A 21,295-nucleotide genomic window follows, 5' to 3' on the forward strand; every position below is an offset into this window, starting at 1 on the left:
TTCCATCATGATGTATTATATTCGCCAATGCGAACAAGGTGATGCGACATTCGGGTGCATGTGGGCTCCAAACGTTCCATCGATGGTTGCCTCCCCAAGGCTCAACGCACCTGAACGGCAACACTAACATGATCATGGATCCGGAGCTAAATTCTTCCGTTCTGGGGTCGGCACCGTCTGAGGGGAAACGGACCTCCACAGTCCACACGCTTCCATCAGTCTGCTGCTGCAAAGTGCACAAGGTGTGTAAGAGGAGTAATTAAAAAAGTACAAAAATACACGTCTGCAATTTTACTTGCCTGGTTCTAGCACTAGCAATCTGCCTGCCAACTACTTTCCCCGCAGACTAAGCTCATGGGTTTACCGCTAGATAGCCCCCATCGATAACGAGTTCCTGCCCGTTCATATACCCCCCTGCCGGCGAAGCCAGGTAAACCGCCGTACCCGCCATCTCCTCGCCTCTGTTTCGCCACCGTCAGCATCATCATTTATCATCCGGCACGAACAAAATTAGAGAGATTGAATAAGAAAAAAAAACTTACTTCCCAGCCCTCTTCGCAGGCACAGGCGACACGCCCTTCCCGATACTGTCCACCTCTTCGGGTGTGATCACATCGGTCGTCATCTCCGACTCGTACGGTCCAGGAGCTATGGCGTTTACGCGCACAGGGTACGTTTTTAAGCGCAAGTTCTGTAGATAGCATTTTGTTCAATTGCGATGCAGCGGCTTTGGCGCTGTTGTATGCGAACTGCCATGCCGCTAAGCCTATATATAAAGGCGGGAAGATGTCAATGTAAAACATACGTGATCCTTGTGCCAGCCTCATCAACCCGCTGATACTTGTAACGTTGATGACACTGGCCGTGTATCCTGGGCGGGTGTTCGCGCATTCCTTTGTCCCATTATCAAGCAGCCCTAAGAACGCCATGGTGACGAAAAAGATGGGGAACACGTTGATGGAATAGAGATCCGACCATCCTGGCATTGATTCGTTGAACATCGCTTTGCCGAGTGTCTCAGCGTCCTTGTGTTCTGGGGCATCCATCTGATTGAAGAATTCGGACATGGGACCAACTTGGCCGGCACTGTTATTGGATAGAGATGCCATCATCGAAAGTTCAAGCAGAAGGAATGATATACATACTTGTTAACCAAAATGTGCAGTTTTCCTTCCTTTTCCTCCAACACCCTTGTTGCTGAGAGTATACTTTCCTTATCCGTGACGTCCATCTGCAGTCTACCTCGCGTCAATACCGCAAGCAGGACAAAAGGAACAAGCGGACGTACGCTACCACTGTCCCATTTATAGACCCACTCGCCACGACTTTATCTAGGACCTCTTTCCTTCTCCCTGCGATGTACACTTTGGCTCCGTTCTCTGCAAGTCCTCGCGCGATCATGTATCCTATTTTGAAGTTCAGTTATTGTTATTTGCTTAGTGTTCTTGGGTGGAATATTCCACCTATTCCTGTTCCGCCACCAGTAACGACAGCCACGAGGCCGGAGAGGTCATAGAGATTTCGCGATGTGAACTTCATGGAAGACATAGTAGGGAGGCGAGATAGAGCTGAATCCCGGAATCAAGGATATATAATACCAACGATCGGTCCGGAACCGGGTGTATACACCGTCATGGGATTGACGAAGGAACGTAGGATCATAGATTCATCCTGCTATAGATCCGTCCAGCGGTCCGTATACTGGTCGGGAGCGTCAGGAGGTATACAAACCTTCAGTGCAAGATGTGAATGTACGGTTCACTCTAATATATCCAAATTTGTTCGCGACACACGTGTTACGCTTTCCGAAGGTCTTCCAAGCGTCTACCACTGATACTCATCGACGCAGAAGCGAATCGTTGAACTAGACGACATAATATGCTATCGCGCGTCGTTCGACCTTATAGTCCGAAGCATAAGGCGATTACTTGATTACTTGGATATTATTAAGTACGTTCTACTATACACCTCAATGATGGTATCAAGATACAATGCGACTTCTCACCGGGAGGAGCCAGAGCTTTACCGCTGGCCATCCATCCACTTTTTGCGGACAACACTTCCATACAACTTCGGTAACCGACCATTGGTGACCTTGCTAAGCAGATAGGAATAATTCCGTTTAGACGGCTCCACATAAGCCATCCCCAGCTCTGCAAGGATATCCTTCTCTGAACCCCGAGTGATGAGCTCCCATTTACCCCGCAATTCATCGTCGTTGGTCTTTGCATCTTTCGGAGGACGTCCTCTACGGCGTTTGGTAGGTGTAAAGCCATCAAAGTCTTCATTTTCGTGCCATCGCCATAGACCGTTCCCATCGAGGAACAGTCCCAACTTGTCGGCTCTATCATGTACTTGTCGCACGAATTCCATGTCGCCTGTCAGTGCGAGCAGAGCTGGACCTCGACATTCCCAAGGGACAAGACTAGCAAACCGACTCAGTAAAGTATTTAGACGAGACGAAACGTAACTGACTTGATGGTTAAACGCCTATATCTCCCCTCCTTCCGCTTTATAGCATTGACTCTCGACTCGAGGGACTCTGGTTGTCCATCCGCACTGAACTCAGGAACTCTGACTATCCCATCCCATTTGTCACCCCCGCTCATCTTGACCTCTTTTGCTATCAATCCTTGGACTTTCAAAGTGGGGATGACAGTAGTAAGAAGAGGTGATTTAGATCCGAATTGTTTTTGTGCATATCTTCCGTACACCTTCTCTGCTCGTCCTTTTCGTGGAAACTGTAGTGCTTTCTCTGGGGGTGGTGGGGGTTGGGGTGCAATGTCAAAACTTGGATGGAGGAGAATGAGGTCAATTTCGGAAGAGAAAGGGAAATTACGACGGTAGCTCCCAGCGAGCTCTGTTTGAAAATCGGAGGGTAATTGCGTTCGGATAAAGTCCTAGATCAGCCGAAGAGCTCAGTATTGGCATGGTGCTGAATATCACGACGCACATTGATAGTTTCTATCTCTTTGCGATGGACAGGCTGGCGAAGGTGGGTGTAGTATGCGACTAGGATTCTCTGGCGTGCAGTGAGTAATTGTTGGAATTTCGCACGGTGGAGTTCGCTGGCAGAGGTACAGCCTGCGTCACATAATTTTCTGGCCGTGTAAGGACTATGCAATTGTCAGGGAATTGTTGGGAAATAGGGCATCAGTACTCACCCTAGGCCAGGAACTTGCTGAAGTTCGTTCAACACGACCCTCTTAGTACCTTCGCGAACTTCATTCTTATGGAGTAGCTGTCAGCATTGAAGAAGGCACATTGTCACAGCACTTACAACCCGTGCAGAATCGCTTTGTGCGACGGGAGTGGGCTCGTCCACTTCCTGAAGGTAGGTCAAAACAAGGAATAAGGCTGGGGAATCACTACTTGCCTTGGTTGAAGCTTCTTTATCCACAGATTCTTCCTTCGCTCGCTCACTGCGATCACCCAAATGCATTAACTAGGGAGATAATAAGACACTGGCAGAACTTGCTCATTGATAGCTAACCTTGAGAGCATCTGATTCAGATCTTATTGGGAAGTCTATTGACTTCAGGACTGCGATAGCCTTGTCAAAAGCGCGTAGTTTCTGGTCATCGGTTGCAGGATTCCTTCGTTCCTTTTCTCTGTCTATAAAAAAAATTAGCGTCGGAACTGTCGGCCTAGGAAACAAGCGTACTCTCGATGAGCATTTTGATGATAGCATCATTGTGTCCTTGAGTAGAGTTATGTCGAAGAAATAGCGGCAGTAGTGGTGGTCGAAGACGGAAAAAATATGGTGACCGTGAAAGCATGGACGTCACGCCGTGACTGACGCGTTTTTGGTGACCTTCAATTTGGCAACTACCACCATGGCCGACAATCAGAATTCGTCGTTTCCGACATCGTTCGGCAATATGTCCGACGTACAGCTGGGGCAGACGATAAATCAGGTGCGTCAGCTATCTATGCGAAAGAATTTATACTGACGACTTTGGTTTCAGCTGTCGTCGGCTGCCCGGACGTATGCACCGACGCCGCAACTGCCACAAACGGTCTCAAAAGGTGAGGATACCCTTGATTCAGCCCTGCTATCTATTCCAATGCTTTAGGGTAGCATATGTGAAGAATCTTCATGCGTGGACGACGACAGCGACACCCCCTCCAAAAAATGCTGCGACCGGCGCCAGAAGTACACGGGCGAGAGGAGCGAACCGGTCGACAAACCTCACCAATACACCAACACCAACGACGACATATACACCACAGATAGTCTATCAACAAGCCACTCCTCAGCCGCCAGTACAGCCAGTAGTGATACAAGCTCCACCGCCGCCAAACCCGCCCAGGTCAATACTACCGACTACACCGCAAGCCTTGGTATCTACCTATTCTTCGCGGCTAAAGACAGGTGCAACGCTACTAATGCAGCCTATACTTGCCTCGTCTTCATCCAACGCGGCTTCAACAAGTACAAGAGCTGCCACACGACGCGGCGGTGTAGTCAACTATGCCGACCCAGGTTCCGGCGACGACCTTCCTGACGCTGGTGCGCTCGATTCCGACGACTCTGATTTTGTAGCGAGCGGAGGAACGAGGACAGCGATCCGACAACAGGGTAGCTCCACCAGGGCACGCATGAGTGCTGGGATGTCTGTGTTCAATTCAACAACAGGCGTCACTACTACACGCCAGCAATCGACGCCACCACCCCCTCCACCGCCACTACCCGAAAAGACAGAGCTCGACCAGAGTTATCTAGGTCAGGTTCCGCCTTCTCGGTTCATAACAGCCCGCCCTTTCTATCCTACTCCCCATACGTACGCGTCTCCAGACATCCTAGCCGCTCACTCAGAAAGACGTTCATCTTTGGTGCCTATACGTGTTGAATTTGAGACAGAGACGCACCGAATACGAGATTGCTTTGTGTGGAATCTTTACGAGAATATCGTCAGACCAGAGACTTTCGCAAAGACTTTTTGTAATGATCTTGATCTACCGATCGTCCCCTGGGCTGAAACGGTGGCAAATCAAATAAAAGCTCAGCTGGAAGACCATGAGGGTATCGCTTCGATGGATTTGGGTATTGATGGAGCAGTGAATGGCGAAGAAGATGGCCGTGAGGAAGTCGCAGAATGTCGGGTTATTCTCAGCGTATGTTTTCTTCGTTCTCTTTCTACATTTATACTAATCTTTCTCCGTAGATCGATGTGCAGATTGCCACACACCACCTTTTGGACCACATAGAGTGGGACCTCCTTTCACCGCTAACGCCTGAAGCGTTTTCTACTCAGCTCTGTGCAGACCTCGGATTGGCCGGAGAAGCCTGTTCCTCTAGTTGCTCATGCCATCCACGAAGAACTCATTCGGCATAAAAAGGACGCGGCTGAATGGGGCGTGATTGGAGATGTCATTGACAAGTCTGGGGTCGTGAAGGACAAGACAGGGTTAAACATTGGATGGGGCGGTAACCGACCAAAGGGCCTGCAGAGTGTATGGCGGGACTGGGCTGATGCGCAGGAGTTTGCTACTAGGTTTGAGGAATTGTCGGCAGAGGAAGTGGAGAGAAGGGAGATTGAGCGTGAAAGAGCGACCAGAAGATTGAGGAGAGAAACAAGCAAGTTCCAGAGCTCTACGAGGAGCAGACGGCGGTGATACGTTACGCTGTTTGGTGAACAGAATCGATTGCTGTGCTTTGATCATGCTGACTTGGGTTTCGCAATAGTATTGAAGACTATCTTATGTATATTGTATTCACTATTCCATGTCTTGACCAGGCCACGCTCTCCTCTGGCGCCAGGTCTAATTGCAAAGAAAATGCCAAACCTTTGGTGTCGTGATACTCAAATCTCAAGTAGTAGGATTTGCCTATCTTTCTTCGTTCCTGTTCTTCTTGCTCGATTGTGTTTGTGATATGATTGATAGTTAACCCGCCATAATTACCTTTAGAGCTATTCTGGAACCGTTTAACTATAACAACGTTAGCTAAGGCACGTACTGCCGCGACGCTTTTTCCCGGCCCGGTGACGCATGAATTTTGTATCCACCACCTCCACAATTCTCAGCATCTCCAATGGCCTCTGAAGATGACGACCTCTGTCGTTTTGATAATATTTGCGATATTCAGGAGACACGGGACAAAGCCAGAGAAATATATCGTCTAGTAAAATCCAATCCAAATGTTTCCGGTCTTGGCACAGTTGCGTTGGCGGCCATTTGCGCGTATATCGCGTCGTCGAGGTGAGTAATTTACTGTTATCAAAGCGCTCACAGTATTTCATGTCCTCCAGGCTTAGAAATGGCGATGTACAGCGCAATCTGGCCCTTACTGCTTCATCTCTCGCCACTATGGCGGATTTCGAGATGGGTGTTTCCACAGTAGAATATGCTCTCGGTGGCGGCCACCAAGGGAGAAAGAGTCGTTCTAGTACCCACGGGTTCTACGATAGGCTCATTGAAGAGCATAGGCTTACTGCTATGTCGGGTTTTCTTAAGCGCTCTATGCGTAAGGCCGAAGATTTCCTGGTGATGCAGGCTGTCTTCGACATCGACAACCGGGAGATCAAATACGCAATCTTTTACTGGATCCATGCAATCCTAATGGTGAGTCGTGTTAGGAGTCAACGAAGTGAAAGTCGGTGACCGATAAATTGTCATTAGCCGAACGTTCGACTCGATCATGAAGCCCTTCTAGAGGAGACGGGCGATACAGGGAAATTTGACCACATCGTTCAGCTCCTCACCAGCCGTGCAGTACATTTAAAGGAGCAAATAACTGCGGAACGCAGTGAACACGTCTCAGCGCTGCCAAGTTCATATCCCACTCCTTCGAAATCTCCGACTCGTGCCCAAAGAGCAACGAAGCCTGAAAAGCTTCCAACTCATTTCGATGCTAATAAGGATATGACACCGACTCGGTCACTGACTCTCAAAATTCCCCGACTGAGCTCTGATAACAGTTCCTCTGGGTCTCCCGTAACGCGTACATCTGAAGCGCCAGTACCCGTTGCTCCACTACAGGTGGTGCGTTGAGTTTTAGTATGTGCACACAGGAGTTGCTGATTTATGAACTCGCTACAGCTTGAGGATCCACAGGAAGATGGCTACGTTGACATGCTAAAGATATACGGAACAAGCTTGTGGAAACATGAAATTGAAAGAAGATCTTAATGAAGGTAGCATATACACGTTCAAAAGGAAAGTACCGGTGCCTCATTTCGTGATCTTCATTTAGCTCGGGATAAGCTGTTGTATACGCTACAAACGTATCTACGAGGGAAGATGGCCGGTACGCGCACATCTTTGAAGTGTCCTTGCTTGCTAAACCTGGATAGAATGTCGCAAACTTCTCAATTCTCAGCAAATAACGGCAGATGAAAAGATTGCAGGTAATATTCATGTTCAAAAGTAGTTTACAGCTAGGCTCATTACTTTATTCAGCGTTGAAGCGTGATTTAGAAGAGAAGGAAGCTACACTTACCGGTATGTTCATCCATTTATCTCCTGTTTCAGCTAGCTTAACGGCATATAAGTTGCAAATACCAACGCAGAGAATTTACAGGCTGAGTTATCCTCACTAGAAAAGCGTCTGAAAAATAAAGACTCAGAGCTTGCAGGTTCGTTTATATTACTTCACCTAGAACGAACCTGTGTGACAGGTTTCTAGCTGCCACTACGACAATAACCACCTTACAAAGCGAAATACAGCAGCAGTCGTTTAGTGAGTTACATCCTCTTCTTGGTATTTCCTTCGCCTGACCTGGAGTTTAGAATATCAACAGGAATTTGCGACGCTAAAGAACAAACTAGAAGGTCGGTGCCTGTTGATTGTAAATGTCGAACTCCCCCTCATGCCAGTTCGTAAAGATGCACAACGCTCAAAAGAGACATGCCAGGAGCGTCAGGTGTCAGAGGCTGCAGGTGAGGCTTCAGATGGCCCGTCCGCAATGAGTGTTGACTCCGCACTTAAGTTCAACCGTTGGTAGAGATGTCAGGTATGTGCCAGTTGGGAATCTCCTACAACTCGGTCTTCATGCATATTCAGGTGTCGAAATCGCGAATGATCAGCAGATTGAAACGGACCCAACATTGCAATGTAGGATCATCATCTTAAGTTGACTGCCGGGGCTGATGTCTGATCTGGATTCAGCGTCAAGAAGTGGACAAGAAGGTCCTGAGTGTAGCTTCTGCTCCACGGGAATTGAGTCTAACCCATTTTTTAGTAGAAGCGAGGCATTTGAGTCTTCGCAGGCATGGAAGCGACGTGGAAGAGCTTGAAGGTTTGATCACACACATGCAACTGATATCTCTCATGTCCTCATTGAAAACTAGATCTAGATCGTCTGCATAGAGATTCGCAGCAGGAAGACATGTTTAAAGGTACGGTCTTTGTCATCTTTATGTTATCCGAAGTTGAATGGGCTATTCGCCAGATGAGATTCAAAGATTGCGAGATGATAACTCTGTGATAACGGCTCGTTACAAACGCAAGATAGATGGTACGGTTGTGACATTAAGCACCTCTTTGTATCTCACCTACGATTCTAGCACTGAAGCGTCAAATCACTTCGGAGCGTACGACGAGACAGCAGCAGGATATCTTAGAGTATCTTAGTATCACTGCTCAGAGCGCGCATCTGTCCGAAGCTATTGAGGACTATGAGCCACGCTCTGAAACGTCAAGACGCGTCCTAATGGCCGTACGATCGCATCTTAAAGCCCTAGACACCATCGGACAAAGGCGTCGGAAGATACCTTTGAAATATGATAAGCTAGTAGAGGTGGTGACGAATAGGTACAACATTAAGGAGGAAGAGATGGAAGAGATTGAGGGGCTTAATTTGTGGGAGGTTGATGAGGATGAAGAACTAGAGGATGCTGAACTGGAGCCGAGGCATAAGAAACGAAAGGTTACATCAGCCTAGTTTCATAATTCCTTTGCCTGATCGAAATTCTTCTCTGTGACGCATACGGACTAGGATGTCGGGAAACGAAGATTTAATGTATATTTCATATGTAATACCCTTCGGTTGGTACCTGCACGCTCGTGATCGTGTTTTATTCGGATGCAGAATCTTTTTCAAATTCCAGGGCTTGTGGTACCAACACCAATACCAGTTACCACTAACTGTCAACGAAATGCGAGACGTCGGCGACATTTATGCTGCATAGATGTAGCGGGATACGTCGCGTACCATAAGGTTACCGGTATATTCAATCGAGATAATGTCCCGAATCTTGCCCATCCTTTCATTGCTCCGGCCTCAGTTTTCTCATTCTGAAACTTGTTCCGCTGATTGAGGAAAATGAGGCGTTCTCAGACTTTTCTATTGAGTACATGCATTTCCCTTGACTGTGCGAAAGTCACGTCGACTTACCTGTCTTCGTACTTGACTTGTCCAACATAGCGATCATTCTACCCCTACTTGTCAATGTCTCAGATCGACCCAGCCAGTGGTGCAAAAATCAAAACCATCAAGCTCTGGTCGTAATACAGACCATGTATGTTGGCCACACAGGGAAATAAGAGCACTGGTCCTCTGATTTCCCTGGGTGGCTCGCAGTGTGCTCCCATCCATCCACATCCCTCCCGGGGCCGGGCCCTCTCTGCCATGATTCTGCTCTGGTAACCTATTCCACGATTCCCACCGACAACAGCCCCTCTCCCTTCATCACCCACCACTTCCTTCGACAACCCGGCCCCTCCCTTTTTAACGTGTGTTGAGTCGTGTCGGTTGTGTGAATTCTATAAACAGAGTACTCCGCCAGTTTCTTTTTCTCAACCATAACATCGCAAAGTCATCTTCAGTGACGCCCTCTGGTGTAAGTATAAATACAGACAATTCCCTCGAAGAGCGAAACTAAGTCATATTCCTCTGACGGAGCTGTACAAGTCCAGGACTAACACTAACACTGGGGCTATTAGTTAACTAGTAGTTACTATAGCTAGAATCTTTTCTACTTTGTATCTTCACTCAATGGCGATGGTCCTGCCATGGTAGCATCCATCCAGGTAGAGGAAATCTTTACGCATAACACCGCAGTGAAAATGGCTCGGATGGCTAAATCTGATGAAAAAGCGTCTAAAGAGTTCGGGCCATTCTTCTTTTGGTATTCTGAGATCAGAGACGTACTGAAGTTTCCATGTTACCAATCTGTACGATACGACGAGGTTCTCCTGGTCCGACCGAGTTCCAAACTATTTCTAAATAAGTATTGGCAACGGTGCGACTCTTGCTCTCGCATTGAACACGTCTGTCCGAGGCTCCAGGCAAGGTTAACTAGGCCGTACCCATCTAAAGGAGCTTCCTGAGCTATCGCTCTGGCCAGCAACATACTAACATTTTTCCTCCAGTCAGATAAGTTAAAATCCTGCGGCCATTGAAGCCCAGTAATTGCATAAGATAAGAAGTTGGTGGCTAGAATGAGCAGTAACAAAAAGACATGGTTAGTTGTGGTCAGAGTGTGGGAACATATATAAGAATGTAGTCGAGATCAGCGAGATCACCGGTTACTACCGATTCGTCTTTTGTGGGTCGAAGATTCCACGACCGTCCAGAAGATAAAATGACCAGCGCCGAAATCTCACGCTACCTTTGCTCCTTTCTCCGTAGACATGGGCGCAGTACAATCATTCATCACCCAGACCTGGCCGCCCCAGTCCAAGTTCTCCATCGACCAAATCCCTGACCTGTCTGGAAAAGTTGTTATCATTACTGGAGGAAACACGGGCCTGGGATACGAAACTGCGAAGGTTCGTGTGCTCATTCGTGGTTTTGGTATCTAACTCAGGAGCAGGATTCTGTAGGCGCTTCTGCCTCGCAATGCTCGGGTCTACATTGCTTGCCGCAACGCTGAGAGGGCTAGCGAAGCTATAGAGAAGCTCCGTGAAGCTACCGAGAAGGACGCTATCTTTTTGCCTCTGAATTTGGCGAGCCTCAAGTCCATCCGTGTGGCTGCAGAGCAATTTCTGAGGTGTGTTGAATTGTGGCTCGGAACAAGATAGACTTTCTTATGACACGGCTCTTGATTAGCAAAGAAAAGGAATTGAACATCCTCTTCAACAATGCGTGAATTCTTCTCTGGTCACGTTGATGCACCCGTAAATGTTATCATGTAGTGGTGTCATGGAACCCAGCATTGACGAACTGACGGAGGAAGGCTACGATTTGACCGTTGGCGTCAATGTCATCGGTTCGTTATCATTGGCGCATGATTGTGCAGCTTGCGAGTGACCCTTGACGAAACAGGCCATTTTTACTTCACAAAACTCTTGCTTCCCGCGCTCCTGGCAGTATCACAAAATACTTCTGGCACTGAGACCCGGATCGTCAATGCGGCTTCGTTTGCTTCCGAGGTGAATGACAAACTCAACTATGACACTTTCAAGGACGGACCTATTCGACGGAGACTTGGAGTAGTGTCCATGTATTATCAGAGCAAATTTGTATGTCTTCAAACTTTGGTATCTATCTGGACTCGAAATTTTTTCTTAGGCTAATCTGTTGTACTCGACGGAATTCTCCCGTCGATATCGCGAGGCTGGGATAGTCTGCTCGTGCGTTAACCCCGGTCAGCGTTTTTTCTTATTCTAGCATTTCGCATGGTGTAATGTTTGTTTTCAGGTAATCTTGCGACCGAACTGCTGCGAAACCTTAAGCCGGGTGTCAAGCGCTTTCTGATCGTGAGTCTCTTAGGCTCACGCTTCATATTCGTTCCATCTGCTGATGTCTTTGCTACAGCGTCGCATCTTATATCCTGCACCATACGGCGCGCTGACTCAACTGTATGCTGGGACATCGCCTGAAGGCGCCGACTTCAATGGCAAGGTGAATCTACTTCGTCTATATTGTCACTTGAGATAATGAACGGCGCTTCAGTACTTCATTCCCTGGGCCCGCCTTGGGACGCCTAATCCTGCATCTCAAGATGAACAGAAGGGGAAGCAGTTGTGGGACTGGCTCGAGGATCAGGTTAAAGATGTTTGATGGTTGATGATGCTTGTGTCCATGTGATGAGCACACTTCACCTCGTGTATCAGACTATTCCTGTTGAATGATAGTATGTTGTTTTACTCTATGGAAATGGTGATAATCATGCACAACCATTGCGTTTCGTGGGGTTTTAGAGTTTACTAACATTTTCTAGAATGATGGTGGCGGTGGCGGTACCGGCGCAAGGTTCCAATATGACTCGGAGGTTTCGAGTTTTCCGGCAATCCCCAGATAATCGAAGCACTGTACGATTTGTGCGTTTCTGATTCGACGGCTTTACCATTAATAGCTAGCGAATGTCAGTATGCGCTTCCGTTATTCATTTTTACTTATTTAACTCTGGGCGATGCAGATATACAAATGGGCGTCGAGCTGAAGGAGCTCAGCATTCTCTAGCCGGCAGATTTCTGATGTCTCAGATCAACCCAGCCAGTGGTGCCAAAATCAAAACTGTCAAGGTTAGGTCGCAACCCAGACCTTGAATGTTGGCCACACAGGGAAATAAGAGCATTGGTTCTCGGATTTCCCTGGGTGGCTTGCAGTGTGCTGAGTCCTGATCCATTAATACCTGGCTCTCCATAATCCACATCCCTTAAACCGCCTTGTACCCCATCTCCAGATGTCGAGCCGCATCTTTAACGACAACCTACCTTCGACTAGGTGTCCCATCACTTCCTTTCCAAATCCGACACCCCTCTCTTTTTGACAACTCACAATTTTGCATTCTGTCGCTGCTTGAGTAACTGTTGCGTCGAGTGTCGGTTGTTGCTTCTTAATTTAAATTGATATTCAAGCTTGTAGCCTAGTGCAGGGTGTTGCACCTCGAGCTCAGTTTTGCAACGCTGGGCCGTGTGTGTATTCGCGCTCTCATATAGTGGCTTGCGGCATAGTTCATCGGATCCGAATTGATTCGTCATGACTCATGCATATTATGATTTGATTGATGGGAATGACACGAGCGGCATAAAGTGGCACCACTGTAATCACGCGTCGTGTTTCAGACGCGTCGATAGAGCACAACAGCGCGTCTTGTTGAAATCTCGTGACCGCCAATTAAAGAATGTATACATGTCCAGCAGAAAGGAAGAATATCCTGAAATTTTTTGCACACGCGACAATAGTCTCTCAGATGCATTTTCATATGTCTTGTATCCACAAGTGTCTCGGCACAGTCTGACGAGTCCATCGAGTCCACGTTGAAAGCCATCAGGACGAAGATTTCCTAAACGGGACGCTTAGTCAGAGACATAATTTATAGACGCGTTTTTTTCCAGTAACCCTTGTCTCTCTACCACCACCTGTCCCTCTATCTCCCTCTCCATCCCTTGCGATTCCCATTCATCTCTCTGACTGTATTGACCTTCTACGCTGTTCAACATGTCTATGGCCTATGTCTTCAAGAGAGGTACGTTGTCTACCTTTGCGCTGCGCACTGTCTCATCGTCTTTTCCTTTGCAGATGGGTTGGTTCCTTCTACGCGTCGCAGCGCGTCCCTGTTGTGACTGACTGTTGTTTCTGCTTCTTCAGGCGCAAGGAACGCGTCCAGTTCGACAAGGCGAGCACATCTTTCACCTAGTCACGCGTCGGGGGCTGGCTAACATCCTTATCTGCAGATCACAACGCGCATCGATAAGCTGTGCTATGGCCTCGACATGAACTATGTTAATCCCATCGAGTACGCCAGGGTCGTTTTGCCATCAAAAGCGCGTCGCTTACCATTATCGTAGGGTCACTCAGAAAGTCGTGCAAGGTGTATATCAGGGTGTTACTACAGTAGAACTCGACGTCAGTCACCAATCATTCTCGCACAATTTCGCCGCTGATCTATTCTGTAGAATCTTGCCTCTGAGACTGCTGCCTACCTAACCACCAAGCACCCCGACTATGCCGTCCTCGCCGCGCGCATTGCCATTTCTAACTTGCACAAGGAAACTAAGAAGACTTTTTCCCATGTTATTGAGGACCTTTACACATACGGTACGTTTCTTATCTTGGTTTACTTGTCAACATCTCACAAGGATATAGTCAACCCGAAGAACAACCGACCCGCGTCAATGATCTCCAAAGAGACGTATGAAGTTGTCAAAGCTAATGCTGAAATCCTTGACTCCGCCATCATATATAACCGTGACTTCCACTACAACTAGTGAGTTGCATTTGCATGCGTCGTGATAGTTATCGTAATCATTTTCCTTCTAGCTTTGGTTTCAAGACTCTCGAGCGATCATACCTTCTTCGCCTCAATGGACGTGTTGCTGAGCGCCCTCAGCACATGATAATGCGTGTCGCCGTCGGTGTTCACGGCAACGACATCGACCGTGTGCTCGAAACATACAACCTCATGTCTGAACGGTACTTCACCCACGCATCGCCGACGTTATTCAATGCCGGGACCCCCCACCCTCAGCTATCATCTTGCTTCCTCGTTTGTATGAAGGACGATTCCATAGAGGGCATTTACGATACCCTAAAGAGCTGCGCCATGATTAGTAAGACGGCTGGTGGTATTGGTCTCAGCATTCATAACATTCGTGCCACTGGGTATGTCTATCATCATTCATAGCCATCTATTCTTGCTAATAGGATTAATAGATCATACATCGCCGGGACTAACGGATACTCTAATGGTATCATTCCTATGCTGCGAGCTTATGACGCTACCGCCCGCTATGTCGATCAAGGCGGTAATAAGCGTCCTGGAGCATTTGCCATTTATCTTGAGCCTTGGCATCCCGACATCTTTGAGTTCCTAGACCTTAGAAAGAACCACGGCAAAGAAGAGAGCCGTGCACGCGATCTTTTCTATGCACTCTGGATTCCTGACCTTTTGTGAGTGATGAAGCACATTTTGAGCGTCTTTATACTGATCATATATTAATAGCATGAAGCGTGTTGAAGCCAACGCCGAGTGGTCATTTTTCTGTCCCAACGAGGCACCTGGTCTCCATGAGGTCTATGGTGAGGAGTTCGAGAAGCTCTATGAGAAGTATGAGAAGGAAGGTCGTGCACGCAAGTCGGTCCCAGCACAGAAGTTGTGGTATGCGATTCTCGATGCCCAAGTTGAGACCGGAAACCCTTTCATGGTCTACAAAGATGCCGCCAACGGTTAGTGATTTCGTTATTTTTGTTGAGTATCGGGTCTGATCGTAATTGTAGCCAAGTCGAATCAAAAGAACCTCGGTGTTATCAAGTCATCCAACCTATGCACCGAGATCATTGAGTACTCTTCTCCGGATGAAATCGCAGTCTGCAATCTAGCGTCGCTTGCCCTCCCTACCTTCATTTCGAACGGTACATACAACTTCAAGAAGCTTCATGCTGTTGCTAAGGTTGTCGCATTCAACCTGAATCGCATCATCGACGTCAATTACTATCCTGTTCCCGAAGCACGCCGTTCGAACTTCCGGCACCGTCCCATTGGTATCGGTGTGCAGGGTCTCGCTGACACCTTCATGGCTCTCCACATGCCCTTCGACTCTCCCGAGGCCAAGAAGCTCAATATACAGATCTTCGAAACCATCTACCATGGTGCTCTGGAGGCTAGCGCTGAGATGGCAGAGAAGGATGGACCTTACGAAACGTGGATGGGCAGTCCTGCTCAACAAGGTCAGCTCCAGTACGACCTTTGGGGCGTTACGCCGACGGATCTCTGGGATTGGGATTCCCTGAAGGCGAAGATTGCTAAGACGGGCCTCCGAAACTCTTTATTGACCGCTCCCATGCCAACTGCATCAACCAGTCAGATTCTCGGTTTCAATGAATGCTTTGAACCCTACACGAGGTGTGTTGTCTCTCCTTCGACGTAATGTTATTACTCATTGTCTTTGTAGCAACATCTATACTCGTCGTGTGCTCGCTGGTGAATTCCAGGTCGTCTGTCCTTGGCTACTCCGTGAACTCGTTGACCTTGGTCTCTGGGACGATAACATGAAGAACATGATTATCGCACACAATGGGTCTATACAAAACATTCCCAACATTCCTGATAACGTCAAAGCCATCTACAAGACTGTATGGGAGATCAGTCAGAAGAAGATCATTGACCTCGCTGCTGATCGTGGTGCCTTCATTTGCCAGAGTCAGAGTCTAAACATCCACCTCCAAGCCCCGACGCTCGGTCAGTTGACAAGCATGCACTTCTATGGATGGAGGAAGGGATTGAAGACGGGCATGTATTACCTTCGGACACGGTCTGCGGCCCAGGCCATCCAGTTCACCGTCGACCAGAGCGTTCTGAAAGAGGCGAAAGTGCACCAGTCCCAAGCCACACCTCCCTTGTCGCGTACTCTCACACCCGCAGCCCCTGTCGTCAACCCCGCTAAGAATACCCTTAATGCTTTACCCACACCTGCCTCCTCATCATCTACGTCGCCTACAGTGTCGCCCTCAGATACCCCTACTTTGTCACCGTCGTCGTCGTCGTCATCGACATCTTCATCTTCATCGTCATCATCGATGCTGGATGATGTCCTGAAAGAGGTTGCTGAAGAGAATCCGGAGTACGCAGCAGCGTTGAGACGGCAGAAGGAGCGCGAGTATGAAGCTGAGAAGCTTCTATGCTCGCTGGAAAACAAAGACGCTTGCGTGATGTGCTCTGGTTAAACAAAGGCCCTAGTTTCCTTCGTCGGTTTGTGTGTATGCTTTGTATAGAAGACCTAAACTGTTTCGCTATGTACTCTCGTTGGTTTATGTACTATCATATTATTTAGCATCGTTCAGTTATAATACTGCAATAGATTTCACTCACTTTATCCTTGAGCAGAATGAATATCGGTGGTTCCCGGTTTGCCTTGCCAACTCATTACGATTATCATCGTCATGTTTGCGTCATATCTTTAGTGTGTATCTGCGATCAGGCGCCACTGAAGATGGATTTGATATCAGCAACGCTTTGCGATGTCGTTGAGAAAAGGAAACGGGTCAGAATACGCTGTTTATAGAATTCACACGACCCGACACGACTCAACACACGTTAAAAAGGGAGGGGTCGGGTTTTCGAAGGAAGTGATGGATGATGAAGGGAGAGGGGCTGTTGTCGGTGGGAATCGTGGAATAGGTTACCAGAGCAGAATCATGGCAGAGAGGGCCCGGCCCGGGGCGGGATGTGGATGGATGGGAGCACACTGCGAGCCACCCAGGGAAATCAGAGGACCAGTGCTCTTATTTCCCTGTAGTTCCCTGTGTGGCCAACATGCAAGGTTTGTATTACGACCAGAGCTTGATGGTTTTGATTTTTGCACCACTGGCTGGGTCGATCTGAGACATTGACAAGTAGGGGTAGAATAATCAAGGTGCTTTCGGTTTACCAATGGCTTTCAAGAGTGGCCCATTTTCATCTCCTTCCTCAATGCTGTGACGAGGACAACCATAGGATGAATACTCGCCTGCTATCTCTGGAAGTATGCCCATCGAGGTAGCCATGGCCGTGTTGACTGCAAACGATGATGAGGTGCCGAGCTTGATTGATGCGATGAGACGAAGTGGCGCCCCAAAATCATGATGTCAAAACATAAAGCAGGCAGCACGCGCATGTTGTGAATTTCTTTGTGTTTATCGGCTGTCTCCACGGGACGAACTGTATTCAAACTAATAACAGACCACGGTGGAGTTGTCCTCACATTGGGACCGTTCTCAACTTCTTACTTCTATTATGGCTCAGAGCTTCGTTTGACGGCATATTATCTATCAACTGTCCTTCCTGGAGCCTTGGTGATTGCAAGCTGTCTATTTATTCGTGACTTGCAGGCCAGCGCTATGCCAGCACCAATACTCTTCTACCTCTGCGTCCTCAATTACACCGAATCCATCATCACTGGGAAATTTCGGAACCGCAGAAATGTTTAAATTCCATGAGGTCGGGTTACGGAACCTTAGCGTCAATGATCACATCATCACATAACGGTGAAACCAGTGCTATAGAAGCCGCAAGGTACCTGGCACTGCCCAAGGAGGGGAAAAAGATAGGTGAATCTTGTAAAGTGCCGTTGGCCTGGACCATAATCGCTATTTTGACGTGTTATCTAGCTCGCCTCTGGGGGATTATTGGTATCGCCTGAGATGACAAAGGTGCCGAAACGTCACTTCCAGGATGTTAGTGCAACATCTCTGGGTTAAAGAATCCATCTATGCAACCCTGTCCTCTTCATCGCTCATCGAGCAGGCATCTTCCCTTCTTCGTGATCTTTTCGAGGTGCTCCAGTCACTTTTCTGTGTAACTTGAAACCGCTTCCCGCCAATGGCATCGTGCCATGTCGGCATCGGTCGTATTGATGTTTGCTTCTATGGCTTGGCAGTCTATTCTCTCAGTATTGATGTGCGTTATCACAGCTACTTTTGTCCATTTCGGCGTCTAAGTGAAGAACTATCGATGCAAACAAAGATGGGTCGACTCCGAGACGTTGCGTAATGCCATGGCTTCAAAGATTTACCCAGTGCGGGCAAGGGAAACTGCGTCTGGAACAGATCGGAGTTCTTCAAGCTCATCATGGGGTATGTGCTGTATTGTCTGCCTCTCTATTTATTTCTCTGTTAGATGCACCAGTTCCAGGGTAAACTTTCTCCCATCGTGTATAGCCGTGTCGTGGGATCTCATCTCTACATACCTAGCGGACGTCGATACCTTTGCCAACCCCTGTTAGGATTCAGGATCCGTCTGCATTACGATCATGCTTGCCATTGAAACCTTCCACCTTTTTTCTGTCAACTTTGCAGTAATCTCAGGTTCATGCCATTATGGATCCAGTTCAAGCTGGCATCTGCGCTGAGACATATCTAAGGATCTGAGAAGGAACCCTTTTGAGTTGGAATCAAAGGCGGTGATTATCTTTGCAGCAGGCAGTGTCCAGTAACAATACAGTATTTATAACGTTGGTATGTGTTCTTATAAACCAGTTAAAATTACTACTCCTTTGCTCTTGCTTTCCCCCATGATGGCTCAGGCAAATATTCCTTCAGATCCTACCGACAACGATAAAGCTTACATATTTCAATTTTTCGACGCTCAGCTGAACTGCGGAATTCTCTGCGCGCTATTACATGGTTAGCGACCAGGTTCAGTTTCTTGACATGTAAGTGTTGACTGATGACAGGAATATACACCGGCATTTTTGCTGTTACGCTGTGGAATATATGTAAGCCCGGAGTACCTCTACTACAACAACGAAGCTAACATGAAACACGTAGTCATCAATAAATGTTGGCCCATTCGACGAGCCTTAGTGGTCATGATCATTTTTCTCTATGCTCTGACTACCATCAGTCTTGCTACCAAGTGGTCATATATACGATCGGCATTCATCGATAATGGGAAAATTTTTTCGACCGTATATTCGAGGTTTAACGATGCGTCCAAAGCTACCATTTTGGAAGCAGGTATCGCTGCGTTTATGGGTACCATTCTCTCGGACTTGTATATGGTGCGTATGACTCCGCTGGAGATTCTCCACATCAGCTCACCGACGTTCTACTCTAGATCTGGTGTTGTTGGATAGTTTGGGGACATCGCTGGCTGTTTATTCTGCTTCCAGTACTTTCCTTAATTTCCGCATCTGGTAAAGTGTCCGAGCTCATCTATTCTTTTCATATATCCAACTTTTTGTGTAGCGACAAAAATCATTGAATTATATGAAGAATACTTCAATTTACCAGGAGTATTCGGAATGCTCTACATATCCTTTATCCTGGCGACGACATTATGGTGCACTTTATTCATCATTTACCGCATTTTATCTGTGGTCGGGTTTAGGCGTGGAGCAGAGGGCCGACTGAGAGTTTATCATCGTTTTATTGAAGTGCTGGTTGAGTCTTCAGCCCTCTATTCAATATCTCTGGTACTATGTTTGGCTCTCACCATTCGCAATGATTTTGGAATGTTTTACCTTGATGTCATAGGTTCCATCGCGAAGGTGCGTTCAAGACTTTGGAATTTCTTATAATTTATTCAGCACCTTGCATAGGGAGCTGCACCCACGCTGCTTGTTGGTCGGGCAGCGGCAGGACATACACGACCAAATGATAACTCTGATGAGAGTATGGTGTCTGCACTTCATTTCCGGATAGCACCTTCGGAACTTGGCACGACAAACCTTCAAGAATCCACCATGCAGAACACAATTCTTGAAACGGACATTGAAGCTCAACGGGAGCGGTCGGATGAGCTCGTGGTAGTTGTAGAAAGATGCAGCAGGGCTCACAAGTCGGAGTCATAACGAACGACTGAAAGTCGGACTGAGACTTTGAACTAAATTTGGATCGCTATCTTTCGTCATATTATCTTTTATATATATATATATCGTGCTTCCTATGTATTCTATTTTTCGATGGATTATGCCGTATCTAAACCTACTCGTTTCCCTTGGTGCGCGCTCTGCAGAAAATACGACGCAAAACATTGATGTAGTCGTCAGCGGAATCATGGAGGCTCATGCGAAGATACCACATTAACCAAAGGAAACTAGCGTCGAAACCAGGGATCATTTCATAGTCCGAGTCGCGACGATTCTTTCTGGCAGACGTTCATTACTCTTTAATTCCCTTCAGTCAGTCTTCTTCCATTTTCGATTAAGTGGCCAGTTTTCTTCTGGGCTCGCATATCATTCATTTTCTGCGTTTCCATACCCATGCTCATCTCAAATGTAAGTAGCTTCCCAGAGCCTTGTAGCCTTGGCGGTGATTGCCACTTTTGGACAGGGATTCCTCCAGGATCTGCCAGCTACTAGCTTCATACCAACATCAACAACCGCCGAACACACCGTCACCTGGCGCTTTTGGTACGAAGACATGTTACTTATCAAGTGATGAACATGCTTTAGATGTATTCCTGACGTCAACAATCGAGCGACTGCGAAGATACTAGAAGGCCTAAATAATAGAGGGCGTGACGATAGACGCTGAGTCTTGAAACGTGGACTCGATGGCCTCAGATTCGGTATTTCTCTAACAGCTTTGTGCTCATGAAGCTCTGGCCATAGAACCAACCCAGGGCCATTACAGTTACTATCGTCATGTTCAAGTTTGCGTCATGTCTTTAGTACATGTCTGTGATCAGGGTGTTACCGAAGATGAATTTGATATCAGCAACACTTTGCGATGTTATTAATGAAAAGAGACTGGGCAGAGTATGCTGCTTATAGAATTCACACAATCCGACACAACTCAACACGTGTTAAAAAGGGAGGGGCCCGGTTGTCGAAGGAAGTGATGGATGATGAAGGGAGAGGGGCTGTTGTCTGTGGGTATCGTGGAATGGGTTACCAGAGCAGATCATGGCTGAGATCCAGAGAGGGGAGGGATATGGATGGAAGGGAGCCACCCAGGGAAATCAGAGGACCAGTGCTCTT

At 47.5% G+C, this 21,295-nt stretch overlaps 8 protein-coding genes across 8 annotated transcripts; 6 read left to right on the forward strand and 2 right to left on the reverse strand.

Moving 5' to 3' along the window:
* Window positions 1-230: 230 nt before the first annotated feature.
* EV420DRAFT_1515380 (short-chain dehydrogenase) lies at window positions 231-1,796 on the reverse strand. Its single transcript, XM_060471886.1, is given in 7 exon segments — window positions 231-461; window positions 543-648; window positions 668-766; window positions 806-1,086; window positions 1,146-1,238; window positions 1,289-1,406; window positions 1,464-1,796. 7 exon segments carry the CDS (start codon window positions 1,546-1,548, stop codon window positions 353-355), a joined length of 891 nt encoding a protein of 296 aa, XP_060335332.1. The 5' UTR covers window positions 1,549-1,796; the 3' UTR covers window positions 231-352.
* An 87-nt stretch (window positions 1,797-1,883) lies between these two features.
* Window positions 1,884-3,784, reverse strand: EV420DRAFT_1328038 (uncharacterized protein). The gene is made up of 8 exons (XM_060468777.1): window positions 3,665-3,784; window positions 3,494-3,615; window positions 3,377-3,445; window positions 3,281-3,328; window positions 3,165-3,229; window positions 2,954-3,116; window positions 2,476-2,900; window positions 1,884-2,425 (listed from the first exon to the last, which is right to left on the reverse strand). The coding sequence occupies exons 1-8, from the start codon at window positions 3,777-3,779 to the stop codon at window positions 2,023-2,025; spliced, it is 1,410 nt and encodes a 469-aa protein (XP_060335333.1). The 5' UTR covers window positions 3,780-3,784; the 3' UTR covers window positions 1,884-2,022.
* Window positions 3,785-3,795: 11 nt separating this feature from the next.
* EV420DRAFT_1515384 (uncharacterized protein) lies at window positions 3,796-6,012 on the forward strand. The gene is made up of 5 exons (XM_060471887.1): window positions 3,796-3,917; window positions 3,969-4,029; window positions 4,082-5,118; window positions 5,169-5,292; window positions 5,372-6,012. Exons 1-5 carry the CDS (start codon window positions 3,837-3,839, stop codon window positions 5,617-5,619), a joined length of 1,551 nt encoding a protein of 516 aa, XP_060335334.1. The 5' UTR covers window positions 3,796-3,836; the 3' UTR covers window positions 5,620-6,012.
* Window positions 6,010-8,936, forward strand: EV420DRAFT_1515385 (uncharacterized protein). Its single transcript, XM_060471888.1, has 18 exons — window positions 6,010-6,204; window positions 6,255-6,567; window positions 6,625-6,987; window positions 7,045-7,103; window positions 7,167-7,171; window positions 7,199-7,301; window positions 7,376-7,446; window positions 7,497-7,580; window positions 7,631-7,684; window positions 7,735-7,776; window positions 7,831-7,884; window positions 7,935-7,958; window positions 8,009-8,059; window positions 8,114-8,134; window positions 8,190-8,243; window positions 8,296-8,343; window positions 8,397-8,462; window positions 8,512-8,936. The coding sequence occupies exons 1-18, from the start codon at window positions 6,038-6,040 to the stop codon at window positions 8,886-8,888; spliced, it is 1,956 nt and encodes a 651-aa protein (XP_060335335.1). The 5' UTR covers window positions 6,010-6,037; the 3' UTR covers window positions 8,889-8,936.
* A 1,553-nt stretch (window positions 8,937-10,489) lies between these two features.
* EV420DRAFT_1515391 (uncharacterized protein) lies at window positions 10,490-12,068 on the forward strand. Its single transcript, XM_060471889.1, has 9 exons — window positions 10,490-10,717; window positions 10,772-10,938; window positions 10,998-11,033; window positions 11,084-11,157; window positions 11,214-11,410; window positions 11,460-11,535; window positions 11,589-11,647; window positions 11,706-11,792; window positions 11,844-12,068. The coding sequence occupies exons 1-9, from the start codon at window positions 10,580-10,582 to the stop codon at window positions 11,949-11,951; spliced, it is 942 nt and encodes a 313-aa protein (XP_060335336.1). The 5' UTR covers window positions 10,490-10,579; the 3' UTR covers window positions 11,952-12,068.
* Window positions 12,069-13,248: 1,180 nt separating this feature from the next.
* EV420DRAFT_1032440 (ribonucleotide reductase) lies at window positions 13,249-16,706 on the forward strand. The gene is made up of 12 exons (XM_060465412.1): window positions 13,249-13,362; window positions 13,416-13,419; window positions 13,485-13,512; window positions 13,571-13,632; window positions 13,685-13,742; window positions 13,793-13,934; window positions 13,983-14,103; window positions 14,157-14,498; window positions 14,550-14,786; window positions 14,839-15,062; window positions 15,114-15,738; window positions 15,788-16,706. Exons 1-12 carry the CDS (start codon window positions 13,335-13,337, stop codon window positions 16,557-16,559), a joined length of 2,643 nt encoding a protein of 880 aa, XP_060335337.1. The 5' UTR covers window positions 13,249-13,334; the 3' UTR covers window positions 16,560-16,706.
* A 770-nt stretch (window positions 16,707-17,476) lies between these two features.
* On the forward strand, window positions 17,477-17,795 carry EV420DRAFT_1515400 (uncharacterized protein; the record flags this gene model as incomplete). Its single annotated transcript, XM_060471890.1, has 2 exons — window positions 17,477-17,584; window positions 17,619-17,795. Coding segments are annotated over 2 exons (285 nt in total), but the record flags the coding sequence as incomplete, so codon positions are not given.
* Window positions 17,796-18,851: 1,056 nt separating this feature from the next.
* On the forward strand, window positions 18,852-20,165 carry EV420DRAFT_1515411 (uncharacterized protein; the record flags this gene model as incomplete). The annotated part of the gene is made up of 5 exons (XM_060471891.1): window positions 18,852-19,087; window positions 19,140-19,372; window positions 19,429-19,507; window positions 19,560-19,861; window positions 19,913-20,165. The coding sequence occupies exons 1-5, from the start codon at window positions 19,039-19,041 to the stop codon at window positions 20,162-20,164; spliced, it is 915 nt and encodes a 304-aa protein (XP_060335339.1). The 5' UTR covers window positions 18,852-19,038.
* Window positions 20,166-21,295: the final 1,130 nt, after the last annotated feature.

The sequence above is a fragment of the Desarmillaria tabescens genome (genome assembly GCF_030435595.1).
Source record: "Desarmillaria tabescens strain CCBAS 213 chromosome Unknown EV420scaffold_6, whole genome shotgun sequence".
Taxonomy (NCBI): domain Eukaryota; kingdom Fungi; phylum Basidiomycota; class Agaricomycetes; order Agaricales; family Physalacriaceae; genus Desarmillaria; species Desarmillaria tabescens.

What these genes read in the sequence shown, in the direction of transcription:
- EV420DRAFT_1515380 (XM_060471886.1), bottom strand. Translation starts at nt 1,548, where the DNA reads ATGTCTTCCATGAAGTTCACATCGCGAAATCTCTATGACCTCTCCGGC. An exon ending in TGGTGGCGGAACAGGAATAG is followed by an intron (nt 1,407 to 1,463) that starts GTGGAATATTCC and finishes ACTTCAAAATAG; the next exon opens with GATACATGATCGCGCGAGGA. An exon ending in CTGCACATTTTGGTTAACAA is followed by an intron (nt 1,087 to 1,145) that starts GTATGTATATCA and finishes ATCCAATAACAG; the next exon opens with TGCCGGCCAAGTTGGTCCCA.
- EV420DRAFT_1328038 (XM_060468777.1), bottom strand. Translation starts at nt 3,779, where the DNA reads ATGCTTTCACGGTCACCATATTTTTTCCGTCTTCGACCACCACTACTG. An exon ending in ATAAAGAAGCTTCAACCAAG is followed by an intron (nt 3,329 to 3,376) that starts GCAAGTAGTGAT and finishes ACCTACCTTCAG; the next exon opens with GAAGTGGACGAGCCCACTCC. An exon ending in AAAGCGATTCTGCACGGGTT is followed by an intron (nt 3,230 to 3,280) that starts GTAAGTGCTGTG and finishes CTACTCCATAAG; the next exon opens with AATGAAGTTCGCGAAGGTAC.
- EV420DRAFT_1515384 (XM_060471887.1), top strand. Translation starts at nt 3,837, where the DNA reads ATGGCCGACAATCAGAATTCGTCGTTTCCGACATCGTTCGGCAATATG. An exon ending in GCCACAAACGGTCTCAAAAG is followed by an intron (nt 4,030 to 4,081) that starts GTGAGGATACCC and finishes GCTTTAGGGTAG; the next exon opens with CATATGTGAAGAATCTTCAT. An exon ending in AATGTCGGGTTATTCTCAGC is followed by an intron (nt 5,119 to 5,168) that starts GTATGTTTTCTT and finishes CTTTCTCCGTAG; the next exon opens with ATCGATGTGCAGATTGCCAC.
- EV420DRAFT_1515385 (XM_060471888.1), top strand. Translation starts at nt 6,038, where the DNA reads ATGGCCTCTGAAGATGACGACCTCTGTCGTTTTGATAATATTTGCGAT. An exon ending in GCTAAAGAACAAACTAGAAG is followed by an intron (nt 7,777 to 7,830) that starts GTCGGTGCCTGT and finishes CAGTTCGTAAAG; the next exon opens with ATGCACAACGCTCAAAAGAG. An exon ending in ACCGTTGGTAGAGATGTCAG is followed by an intron (nt 7,959 to 8,008) that starts GTATGTGCCAGT and finishes ATGCATATTCAG; the next exon opens with GTGTCGAAATCGCGAATGAT.
- EV420DRAFT_1515391 (XM_060471889.1), top strand. Translation starts at nt 10,580, where the DNA reads ATGGGCGCAGTACAATCATTCATCACCCAGACCTGGCCGCCCCAGTCC. An exon ending in CTGCTCGTGCGTTAACCCCG is followed by an intron (nt 11,536 to 11,588) that starts GTCAGCGTTTTT and finishes GTTTGTTTTCAG; the next exon opens with GTAATCTTGCGACCGAACTG. An exon ending in GTGTCAAGCGCTTTCTGATC is followed by an intron (nt 11,648 to 11,705) that starts GTGAGTCTCTTA and finishes TCTTTGCTACAG; the next exon opens with CGTCGCATCTTATATCCTGC.
- EV420DRAFT_1032440 (XM_060465412.1), top strand. Translation starts at nt 13,335, where the DNA reads ATGTCTATGGCCTATGTCTTCAAGAGAG. An exon ending in TTACTACAGTAGAACTCGAC is followed by an intron (nt 13,743 to 13,792) that starts GTCAGTCACCAA and finishes TCTATTCTGTAG; the next exon opens with AATCTTGCCTCTGAGACTGC. An exon ending in CTCTGGATTCCTGACCTTTT is followed by an intron (nt 14,787 to 14,838) that starts GTGAGTGATGAA and finishes ATATATTAATAG; the next exon opens with CATGAAGCGTGTTGAAGCCA.